At 38.4% G+C, this 13,272-nt stretch overlaps 1 protein-coding gene across 4 annotated transcripts in view; it reads right to left on the bottom strand.

Annotated features, from left to right (window-relative positions):
- Positions 1-546: 546 nt before the first annotated feature.
- Positions 547-13,272, bottom strand: part of CCNT1 (cyclin T1) — a 40,725-nt gene continuing 27,999 nt past the window's right edge. For 3 of the 4 annotated variants that reach the window (XM_061416291.1, XM_061416290.1, XM_061416293.1), the window contains one exon: positions 547-6,515. In XM_061416291.1, coding sequence (XP_061272275.1) covers positions 5,109-6,515 — 1,407 coding nt within the window. In that variant the 3' untranslated portion in view covers positions 547-5,108. The remainder of the gene's footprint in view (positions 6,516-13,272) is intronic. The other variant, XR_009736385.1, reaches the window with a different exon arrangement.

Raw genomic sequence — 13,272 nt, 5'->3', positions numbered from 1 at the left:
TTAAACTATAGCTACTCCTAACTTTTTAAAAAATAATTTAATCATTATAGCATAAAAATTCTTTCCATTTAAATGTGTAATTTACAAGAATTACCTTGTATATGTGATTTTATTTCCCAGGAAAAGGGTGAGTATTCACTATCAGAGGCTATTAACTTTTTTCTTATAAAAGCACTGCTGTCTATACCAACATTTCAGATTTTTTCAAAGAACCAAATATACAAGTATGAATCACTGAGAGCACTCACTAGATAAGCAGTACATGTTGCTATCTTCTGTTAGAGCTGTCTGTTTCTCTGTGTGCCAGGCATCCTTCCAGGTACCCATGTGACAGTGTAGAATGAGGGGTTTCTCCCCTCAGCCACATCATACTTACACTGTCAGCTTCACTGTGATGATCAAATCTTAGGTATTCCCACTGAACTCAATTCCCACAGGATCCTGTGCAGTAAGAAAGTACATACTATACTACCAAAACTAAGACAACTATTATCGTATCAATGAAATGACAGTTAAAGACTAACTTGAAGACTCAGCACACATAAATGATCATCAGATGAGTGTTTAACATTTATTGATGGGATGGATAAATACAGATTGAGAAACATACTTGACAGCAAAATATCAAATTGATAGCCAGACTATAAAATGTATACAATGTACTTTTTAAATTTTTAAAAACATTTTTTAAAATTTTTTACAAAGAGCCCTTACTGTAATGGTCACTTACATCTTATCATTCACATAACAACAGTAGAGATCCCAGGAGTAGCATCCAGAACTGAGGTGCCCCGAGGAAGACAGAGGCAAGAGCAGAATAATATGCTGAGAAAGGACTCTTAAGAGTAATACAAAAAAAAAAAAAGACAAAAATATCACCACAAAATTGTACCTGAGTGACACAGATTGGTAAAGTGTTTCATTTTTTTTTTCCTTCTTTGCTCTTTGGTCTGATAAGAAAAGTTTTAGGTGTGGGGAGTAGGGTGAGGAGGTGGTCAGTTTCAAATCCAGAACCTAAGTTAACACTAAGTCAAGTCAGCTGCATTCTTTTGTGTGCTTAACCCAGCCAGCACTTCCATCTTGTAACCAAATCCAATGTGATCAACCACTAATCAGTTAAGGCCTCAGCTTTCAACTGAACAGTTCCTGATAACCTGATGGAGACATACTTGCTCTGGCTTCAATTAGCATGCTGTCAAGCATCCCTCTCCATGCTTAATATGGCAACAGAAAACCCAAGTCTTTCTCTTTTCATTCACCATGAATACACACTTAAAAACAGGAAGAGTAGACACCACTTTTCAGTAAACATTCCTTTAGAGACATTAAAATGGAAGGGTCTCCCACTTAAAAATAATTCTCACTCAAGACCACTCTATCAGGCAGGATTATAGTACCAGGCTTTTTATCCCACATAGGGATAGAGAGATAAAACTGACAGTGTGATACAACATGAACATTCTTTAAACCACCAGGAACAGATACTCAGTTAAAAGCTGGGTGTTGACAAGCAGCAACACAAGAAATCTGGGGAGGCATCAGTCACTAAACGTTTAGTGGGACTGCAGAGGGCTTACTTCTCACCATGTGAAGGGTTGCATAGGCTGCTTAAATTCTCCCAACCCCAAGACAATAACATTTATATTCCAACTTAAAGATGTTGGAGAATCCTTTTTCCCTGGCATTAAGATCAAAACAGATTATCAACAAAGGAATAATCCTTTTAAAAGTTAAATCAGTTCCCAAGTTCCCACAGTCCCCTGTTTCTGTGGGAAACACAGGTATGTTTAGAATCCAACTATAATCGGCTTTTGTCCAGGAACAAAGAGGGGAATGGATTTTCAATATGGGGAATTAGGTAGCAGAGGTGAAAGTAAATCCAGCACTGATGTTACCAGGATTTTATTTTTATATTCTAATCCATTGCTGTTCCACCTGGAGATTTAATTTTTCTATCAATACTGGTGAAGCCAATAATACAGAACTATGTAAAAGGATACATTAAATGAAAACACTAAAATCATAAAAAAAGGGGGGGGGGAAGCTGAGGGTCTCAGATATGGAAACACACTGATTCAAGTAAAAAGACCAGACTAATTCCTATGTATTTTCTAAACCCCAAAAGCATAACTGATACTTCAGAAGACCAACGTAGCTTTAGATTAATGCTTCACTAAAGGTAAGCAAACAGCAACACAGGTTATCTGATTAAAAGTCCTACGAACAATTCACAGATAATCGTTTTTGCCAACATGAGATTCAAGCAAAGTTTCAGGAATGAGATTTATAGAACTTGAGGCTCCAGGCCTGCTTATCACCACTTATCCTTGATAGTCTAGGTTAAAAGAGGGGGGGAAAGCCATGTTTACTAGACTAACTTTGGATGTATAAATCCTGTTTTTCACCCTTTGAAGTGGTGAGGGTAAAAGACGACACAGTGTTTAGAAACCACACAACCTCATGAAGCCTAAGTTTATGGAATTTGGACAACATGCATGCTAGTTGACAGGGACATCTGCTAACCCAAAGACAATGCAGCAAACACTTCATGCAGAGCCCATAAGGAGGCTCATAACATATGCAGAGATACAAAAGCAGACACTGCAGGTATCTTAAAACAGTATCAGGAGGCACTAATATAGAAAAGTCTCTAAACTGACCTATATCAGCAATGATCTACTAGTGCAAAGGCCAGACTATACAGCAGAAAGCAGCTTTTAGGCTCTAGTAAGCATTTTTTTCAAGGTCACTCCTGACAAAGTTCTAAGGAACTAACTACAGACTGCCATGAAGAACTGCTGAGGCCAAGTGGATATGTATGTCTGTGGTGAGGAAGTGAATGTGATTAGAAAATATGTGACATTTCATGAGAAAAACTTAAAGCTGTAAGAGACATTTTCATAATCAAATCAGTGATCATCACTTCCACAAAGATACAAAAGCAAACTAAATAACCTTTAAAGGTCAGGGAAGAAAGCTGACTCCACCAAACAAAATCTAAACGAACAGCCTAAATTTAGTAAACACATCACGCATCTACCAATTACCAAACATAACACAGAAAATATCAAGGAAAAAGAGGAAAATGTCATCTGTAAAAGTAAAGTGACATTCCAAGTCAAAAGTATTACTGGTGTATCGATCAGCAGAGAGCTCACTTTACACAGCAATAGCAGGCACTCTAGACAGTTAAAATATGCAGAGACGAAGGACACTAACTCATCTTCGGTTAAGGTTTATTGTACAAATTCCCTCCTGTATTAGGCCAGTGCATCAGCAATTCCAACTGCCTCAGTTTTCTCCCCAACCTGTTCCTGGCAAGCAGCAGCACACACAAAACTCCTATCTCCCTATGACTTTCAATGAAAAAATTCAATTTATCCATAAAGAATATTTGGTGTGAAAAAAGCTGCATTAAAATCAAGAAGACAAATTCAAATTGCATCACCTTTTCCATAGCAAAAAACACCATGAAGACTGAAGAATATCACATGAAATGATCTGTGACTTGGTGGCATTTTCAGCTGGACAACTTGGCTTAGAATTCTTTCTAGCCCCCTGAAAGATTTCTTTCAACAAAAACATTCACTCCTAAAATATGGGACAATTAAGTACCCATAAGAACAGGACTCCTGATCCATTTTTCTAAAGGACTTTTAGAAATCTCCAGAAGAACTTCTGCCTAGAATTAAAGCCACCAAAGATGGACAATCTAAACATAACAGTTATCTGTAGGCTAGGCTTGCTCACCCTCATGGCATCAGCACTGTTAAATTCGTAAGTTTCGATCTCTGAAGTCATATAGACTGCAAAAATTGAGGATGCAGCTGCTTCCCTTCAGACATACAGAAAGTCTTACATTCATAATATAATTTAAAATATAATGTCCTAAAAATTCCCAATCACAATTTTCATTGTTTTCAGTATCCTCTAGCTCCATGGCTTCTCCCAGAACTATGCTCACATATGGTCTGGGCTTCACTGAAAGGATAGCACACCCCACTTCCATTCAGGGACCCTGAGACTGCTCTCACTTGAACACTTTCCAAAAGCCCAACATGGGGGGAAAAAAAACACAATACAATTCTGTAGGGCCGAAGCCAGCCTAGCTCTCCAGCCTTCTTCCTCAATCCCATCTTTGTTCTCTATCAAAAGGAAAAAGAGGGTAAAAAAGGAAGTCTGTATAAGAGTCCAATATCAGACTATTGGCTGCACCTGCCCAAACTAGAATTTAGAAGGCTACCTTCAATTACAACATAAAGAATAGGGGAAAATATCACACCAAATATATGCCTCTTCCTCCCTTTATGCTCAAAAAGGCCACACCGTGTTCTCCCTAGTAGACTGTCGAGAAGTAGAAATGGTGAAGGACAGGGAGGGAAAGATAAAACATGATTTTTAAACACACACACACTTAATATCACACATACCCACACTTATATACACACTTACAGGTCGAAACACTTCAAGTGGCCAGAGCCTGTCTCAGCACTCATGGCCAAAATCCTATCTTCCCAACCCACCTACACACACCCCCAACCCTCCAATCCCACCCGGAAGGACTCATTACTGTGCATCTCATACACACAGCAAAATCCCTACCCCTTCCCCAATTATATAAAAAAAAAAAACTAAACAGATAACTTACTTTCTTTAAATTATTTTTTAAAAGTCTCTTAAAAGATTTTGATGTTTAAATACTTCCTCTCTTCTTATATATTAAACACCAAAAGGATCCACAACTGTTTGATAAAACAAACCCTCCATATTTCAGTCCTGGCAAGAAGAGGGAAGATATCAACTCTAATCAACCTAATTAGGAGGTGGAGAGGCCAAGAAGAGAGAAAGTATTCTGAATCATTCACAGCTTTAACACATTCTCACCTCTCCAATACCAGTAAAAACTATAATAAAATAGTTAAATTTCTGAGGCAGGAGACATTAACAACCAAGGCCCTCAACCATCCTCCCACCTATGTCTCAATATTAATTTATTCCCTAGTCCAACAAGGGTGACATATTTCATATGAGAAGTCCTTTTCTTAGTCCAGAATCAGTAGTTTAAAAACAAATGCGTTTTTAAAGAAGCTTTTTTCTCTTCTTCTTTTTCACTTGGGAAGGGGTGGAAGCGGTGGAGGAGGTTCTGATGGTAGAGGTGGCGGCCGGGGTTTGTCTGTGTTGCCAGATCTGGAGGACATTCCACCAGCCCGTGGATTCATATATTCTCCATAAGAATGAACGTATTCAAACGCCGGGGGCTGAGTGGGCTGAACACCCTGGGCATTGAGAAGGGAGTTAAGCATATTCACAGTATCTTGATAGTCTGTGGTCTGGGGTGTATTGTGACTATTGGCCCCAGTGGAGCTTTTATCCAATTTCATGTGAGGAACTCGAGTTTTACAGCTGGGCTGTGAAAAATGAAGGCCACTTGTGTCTGAGCTATGCCCAGGCAACTGGGCCATTGTAGGAAGAGGTGGGAAGGAGAAATTTATGGAAGAGGATTTAGCACTCTTGGCGGTCTTGGTTGAATGATCATACGCCACCCCTCCAGTCTCTTCAGGGAGGGGCCTTTTACGAGAAGAACTGGAAGAGGAGAAAGAGCTAGACAAGCTGTAGGGTTTGTGTGCTAAGGTGCTTGTCTGGCTACTATGTTTTGGATCACCCAGACGTTTGTTCCCAGTACCAGCTGGAAGCTGTGAGTGAGAGTGTTTGTGTGAGTGGTGATTATGATGATGATGATGATTAGATGGGTGAGTTTTGTGCTTTTCTTTGTGCTCTCGGTTCTTTGTGACACTATCATCTACAGAATTGTGCTTATCAGCTGCAGTGTGAACTTTAATGCGCATTTTTATCTCCTCTGGTTTTATAGAGGCAGCTTTATCTCCACCTGTCATTGGGATTCTCATTTTGAGAGCTGTTTTGTCAGTTTTTTCCAGAAAAGGCCGCTCAGGGTTTTCTGAGCCCTCTATGGGCATTTTCAGAATGACCGAAGAATGGCTATCATGGTGAGACAGAAGATTCTGGGCAGCATACGCATACTGTGACTTCACATTGGCCTCCATGTTCTCCAGTTGCCTCTTCTGGGCAGCCAACTCTTCTGCATGCTTTGCACGGTATTCTTTCAGTGATACTTTAGCTGACGGCACACTCTTACTATTCTGTTTCTGGGAAACAAACGCATTTGAACCATCCTGTTGTAAGGAATGATCAGCTCCTACAAGTGCTAAATTCTCACTCTTCCGATAACCCTGAGCAGGTTCTACCTTGAAAGGAGGGTGGGAGGACAGCCAACGCTCACTTGACAACATCTCCACGTTGCTTAAGTTGCTCTTTGAGTCTTCAGTGGCTGGAAGGGAAGGCACTGCACTTGTGGTAGAAGAAGCTGACATGCTCATTAAACCTGCGATAGTTGTATCTGAAGAGCTCTGGGAAATCATATTAAGGATTGTCTGCTCCGAAGAGTTTTCATCTGCTCCTCGGTCATCTGCTTTTGTTTTCCTGTCAGCCTGCCATGCCTAGAATAGAGCAAATAGCATTTTTTTCAATTTAAGTAATTCATCATATGGGAAAAAAACACTGAAATGAGTAGACTGTGTCTGCTGTGGCATTGGGAATTGGGCTAGCCCATAACCAGAAGGCTACTCTAACATGAGACTGATAATTATTACCATCAGGAGATTTAAAATTTTTTAAACTTCAATCAAGAATCACAAGATCGCAAAGAGGCACAATACCTAAGGTATGAAAGCAAGCCAAGTGTCCAACAACAAAAAAGAACAGATTTTAAAAATGTGGCCTGTACATACAATGAAGTATCATTTAGCCTTAAAAGAGGAGGGCAATTCTGTGAAGACAGCAGAGTAGGAAGCCCCAAAAATCTGTCTCCCACCTAAACAACAACTTCACAGGCAGGATCTTTTTGATATAACTATTTTGGAACACTGCAGTCTGCTGAAGGCTTGTAATTTCCAGGGTAAGTAAGCCATGGACAAATAATTGGGTTTAATTTCCCTCAGTTTCAGCTCTCAGCCCCAGGTAGCTGTGCATCTGTTCCTATAGTACCTTTCTCACAGCTTGGGGAAGCCTGACTGGCAAATATTGGAGATCTGTGCTCTGATCGCTGACTGTTGCTTTCAATCACAGAGGTACAAACAGGCAGGAGACCACTGTTGCACCTCCCTCCATTGTTGTGATCCCCTCCTCCTCTGGCTGAAGTGAATTCCCCAGATACAAAGGGCCAACACCTTTCCTTCCCCACTTCATTTTTTCCTTTTCCCTCTTTGGGAGCCAGATATTATGGTAGAAAATTTAAAAACTACATATACAGAAATGTCTAGGAGAAGGCTCAGAAAAGAGAAGTCCATAATTTTACACATCAGGCTAATCTTCAGCACAGAGATATCCCTGAAAAATCAAGCCACCAGCCCAAATATACAAAAATAAAAAATAACAAACCCCAGGAAAGTGAGGGAATCTGATTTCCAGAGTTACCGTGTTATTAGATTCAAATATTCAATCTTCAACAACGAAAAATCACAAGGCATATAAAGAAGCAAGAAGTATAGCCCATTCGAAAGGAAAAAAAAAAAAAATCAACAGAAACTGTCCTGAAAAAGACCCAATGGCAAATCTACTAGGCAAAGATGTTAAAATAACTGCCTTAAAGACACTTAAGGAAACGAAGTTGAAAGTTAAGAAAACAACATGTTAACAAAATGAGATAAAGAGATTTAAAAAGAAAATAAAAATGTTTAAAGAAACTAGAAAGAAATCTTGGAGCTGAAAAGTACAATAACTGAAATGAAAAATGCACTGGAGGATTTAAAAGACAGATGAGGCAGAAAAATCAGCAAACTTGAAGACAGCACAATGGAAATTATATCAAGTCTGAGGAACCAAACGAAAAAAAAAATCAGAGTACTATAACTTTAGGATGTCAAAGATAATCCCATGATAAATTCAAAGAAAACAGCCTAGAATACAAAAAACGAGCAAGAAAGTTTAACATTTTTCACTATGAAAAATCAACTAAGTACAAAAAACAGTAATGCAGGAAATGAACAAAAAGCTCTAAGGCACACAGGCATACTTGTGGAGATGCTGTGGGTTCAGTTTCACACCATCTCAATGAAGCTAATCACAATAAAGTCAGGGAATTCTCTGGTAGCTCAGTCGGTAAAGAATCTGCCTGCAGTACAGGAGACCCGGGTTCAGTCCCCAGCTTGGGAAGATACCCAGGAGAAGGAAATGGCAACCCACTCCAGTATTCTTGCCTGGAAATCCCATGGACAGAGGAGCCTGGTGGGCTATAGTCCACAGGGTAGCAAGGGTCAGACAGACTGAGCAACTAAACCACCACCACCACAATAAAGCAAGCCACAAAAAACTTCTCATTACCCAGTGCATATAAAAATTATCCTTATGTTGTTTATTAAATATGCAATGCATTATTTCTTAAAAAAACAAAAACAAAAAAAAACACATACATTTATTTAAAATACCTTATTGGTAAAAAATGCTAACCATCATTTGAGTTGTAGTAGTAATATTATTACATATCACCATAACAGGAATTTCCAAAATGTAACAGACACAAAGTGAGCAAATACTGTTGGGAAAATGGCACAAACAGACCTTTTCATTGCCACAAACCTTCCTTATAAAGAGTGCAATTATCTGCGAAGTGCAATGAAACTAGGTATGCCTATATAAAAAATACCATAAGTAAAAGAAGTAAGTCTCTCCTTATCTCTAATTACTTTAAGTGTAAGTGGACTAAACTCTTAAGGAAAAGACAGATTTGTAGAATGGGTAAAAACATATGCTTGAACTCCAACTTACAGTTATCTATATGCCACTGAGATCCAAAGACCCAAACAAGCAAAATGAAAGGATGGAAAAAGAAACACAATGCAAACAGTAACCATGAGAACATGCATGGCTATTCTAAGAGCAGACAAAATAGACTTTAAATCAAAAAAGGTTTTAAGAGACAAAGAAGGGACATTATATATGTTAAAAGGCTAGGTACAGAAATAAGACACACCAGTTATAAACATTTACATACCTAGTGACAGGCCATCAAAATATATGAGGCCAAAACCTAAAAGAATTCAAGAAAAATAGACAGCTTTACAGTAATAGTTGAAGACTTCAATACCCCCTTCACAATGATTGATAGATCAGACAAGAGGATGAGGAAATAGGACTTAAATAAACTAACTAGATCCAACAAACATATACAGAACACTCTCCCCAAATGAGCAGCATACATTCTTTAAGTGCATATGAGACATTTTCCAGGACAGACCATATGTTAGGCCGCAAACTTAAGTCAACAGATTTTAAAAGACACATATCATACTAAAAATCAAAATGAGATAAAAGTTAGTGAAAACTGGGGGGAAAAAATCACAATGGATCAAAGAAATCAAAAGGGAAATGAGAAAATACTTAAGAGAAAAAGGAAAACAAAAGTACAACATTTCAAAACTTAAGGGATGTAGCAAAAGTGGTGCTAAGGGAGAAATTTACAGATATAAACACACTAAAATCAGGAAACTAAAATCCCACAAGCTGTGAAACACAAAAACAAATCAACAAACATCTCAAAATAACAAACTTACAATTTAAGGAACTAGAAAAAGAACAAAGGTAGCAGAGAGAAAGATGCAATAAAGATTAGAGCAGAGAATAAAATGGAGAAAAGAAAAATAGAGAAAAATCAAAATAAAATTTGGGGACTTCCCTGGTGGTCACGTAGTTAAGAATCTGCCTGTCAATGTAGGGGACACAGGTTCAGTCCCTGGTCCAGAAAGATCCCACATGACATGGGATTAAGCCCATGCACAACAACTACTAAGCTCGGGCTCTAGAGCCCTTGACCTGTAACTACTCAGCCTGTGAGTTCCAATTCCTGAAGCCTGCACACGTAGAGCCCGTGCTCCGTGACAAGAGAAGCCACCACAAGAAGGAACACCAATCCTTTTCAAACACTCCAAAAAATAAGAGGATGAATACTTCCCAACTGATTCTATGAGGTGAGCACCACCCTGATAACCAAAATCAGACTAAAACACTGTAAGAAGGGAAAACTACAGGCCAATATCCCTTAAAAACATAGATAAAAAATCTTCAACGAAATACTAGCAAAATGAATTTGACAGCCTATTTTAAAAACTACATATCATGACCAAGTGGGATTTATTCCTGGAATATAAAGACAGTTCAACATACGGAAATCAATTGATATGCTATGTCACAAAAAGTGAGACACGACTGAGCACGTACACAAGCACATCACATAAGCAGAATGAAGGGGGAAAAAAAACAATACATGATCGTCTCAATTCATGAAGAAAAAGCATTTGACAAAATTCAACACATTTTCAACATAAAAATACTCAACAAACTAGGGATATAAGCAAACTATCTAAACATAATAAAAGCCATATATAAAAAACCCAGTGAATATCATATTCAATGGTTAAAGTCTCAAAACTTTCCTTAATATCAAGAATAAGGAAAGGATGCTCACTTTCAATACACTTCTGGAAGTCCTAGCCACAGCAATCAGGCAAGAAAAAGAAAGAAAAGGCATCAAATTGGAAAAGAAGAAGTAATATTACTGGTCTGCAGATGACATGAGCTTATATGCAGAAAACCCCAAAGATTCCATCAAAAAATTATTTTCTATAATTCTATTAGAATTAATCAATGAATTAGGCAAAGTAGCAAGATAAATAAAATTCAGTTACAATTCCCTGAATGAACAGTAAACAATCTGAAAAGGAAATTATATGAAAACAATCCCATTTACAACAGCATCAAAAAGAATACTTAGAAATTACCAAGTAAAAACTTGCATGGGCTTCCCTAGTAGCTCAGACGGTAAAGCATCTGACTGCAATGCAGGAGACCCGGGTTCAATCCCTGGGTTGGGAAGACCCCCTGGAGAAAGAAATGGCAACCCATTCCAGTATCCTTGACTGGAAAATCCCATGGACAGAAGAGGCTGGTGGGCTGTACAATCCATGGGGTCACAAAGAGTCAGACACGACTCAGTGACTAACACACAAAGACTTGCACAGTGACAACTGCAGAACACTGGTGAAAGGTATTATGGAAAACATAACCAGAAACTCATCCGGCGTACTCGATCCAAACATTAACTCAAACATTAATATTGTTAAAATGTGCATACTCAAAGCAATGTATAGACTTCTGCAATCACTATCAAAATTCCAACGACATTTTTTGCAGAAATAAAAAATCCATCCTATAATTTATATGGAATCTCAAAGGACCCTGAATAGACAAAACAATCTCAAAAATGAAAAACCAAGCAGGAAGACTCACACTTCCTGATTCCCAAACTTACTACAAAGCCACAGTAATCAGAACAGTGGGGTAATGACATATAGATGAATGAAACAGAAGTCCAGAAAAAAACGTTGTCATACATGGTCAAATGATTTTTGACGAGGGTGCCAAGACCATTCAATGGGGAAAGGACAGTTTTTTCAACAAATGGTGCTAGGAAAACTACACATCCACATGCAAAAGAATGAGACTGGACCCTTACCTAATACCATATACAAAAATTAACACAGATAAAGGATCCAAACTGAGATCCAAAACAGTAAAACTCATATACCTCAGAAAACCATAATCCTAAAAGACGTATGTACCCCAATGTTCAATGCAGCACTATTTATTTACAATATCCAGGACATGGAAGCAACCTAGGTGTCCATCGACAGATGAATGGATAAAAGAAATTGTGATACCTATATACAATGGAATGTTACTTAGCCACAAAAAGGAATGAATTGGAGGCAGTTAAACTGTGGTAGATGAACGTAGAACCTGTTATACAGAATAAGTCAGAAAGAGAAAAACAAATATCATATATGAACGCATATGTATGGAATCTAGAAAAATAGTATTGATGATCCTATTTCCAGGGCAGGAACAGACACAGAGTACAGACTTGTGAACACAGAGAACTTCCCCTTGTGGGGGAAGGAGAAGGTAGGATGAATTGAGAGTAGCACTGAAATATATACATTACCACGTAGAAACAGTGACAGATTTTATTTTCTTGGGCTCCAATATCACTGCAGTTGGTGACTGTAGCCATGAAATTAAAAGATGCTTGGCTCCTTGGAAAAAAGCTATGGACAAACCTAGATAGTGTATTAAAAAGAAGAGACATCACTTTGTCAACAAAGGTCTGTATAGTCAAAGCTATGGTTTTCCCAGTAGTCAGGTACAGATCTGAGAGTTGGACCATAAAGAAGGCTGAGTACCAAAGAATTGATGCTTTTGAATTGTGGTGCTACAGAAGATTCTTCAGAGTCCCTTGGACGGCAAGGAGATCAAAGCTGTCAATCCTAAAGAAAATCAACCCTGAATATACATTAGAAGGACTGATGCTGATGCTGAAGCTCCAAAACTTTAGCCACCTGATGCAAAGAGCCAACTCAAAGGAAAAGACCAATGCTAGGAAAGATTGAAGGCACAAGGGGACGACAGAGGATGAGATGGCTGGATGGCATGAACGGACACAAGTTTGAGCAAACTCCAGGAGATAGTGAAGGACAAGGAAGCCTGGCATGCTGCAGTCCGTGGGGTTGCAAAGAGTCAGACATGACTTTGTAACTGAACAACAATGGCTGGTTCACTTATTGTAAGGCAGAAACCAACACAACACTGTAAAGCAATTATCCTCCAATTAAAAATACATATATTCAACTCTTAGAAGAAAGCAAAGAATAAAAGGTTCACAACATTGCATTTAGCAATGACTTCTTAGATATGATAGAAAAGGCCAGGTGACCACACCCCTCCCCAAAAAGAACTCCATGGGAATATTTAAATTTTGTGCATCAAAAGCCACTATCTGGAGTAAAAGGCAACACACATAGGAGAAAATATTTGTAAATTATATATCTGATGAGGGATTAGTATCCAGAATGTGCAAAGAACTCCTAAAACTCAACAACAAAAACCAAACAACCCAATCTGAAAATGGACAAAGGACTGGAGTAGACATTTCTCCAAAGAAGATACACAAATGGCCAATAAGAATATGAAAAATGCTTAACATCACTAATTATTAGGGAACTGCAAATCAAAGACCACTTCACATCCTTTAGACAGCTACTGCCAAAAAAAAAATTAACAGCAAGTGTTAACAAAGATATAAAGAAATTGGAACTCTGTGAACTGTTTGGTAGGAATGTAAAACGGTACACCAGTATGGAAAAC

Source organism: Bos javanicus, chromosome 5 (assembly GCF_032452875.1).
Source record: "Bos javanicus breed banteng chromosome 5, ARS-OSU_banteng_1.0, whole genome shotgun sequence".
In the NCBI taxonomy this organism is placed as follows: Eukaryota; Metazoa; Chordata; class Mammalia; order Artiodactyla; family Bovidae; genus Bos; species Bos javanicus.
This window is presented reverse-complemented; position numbering and strand designations above follow the sequence as displayed.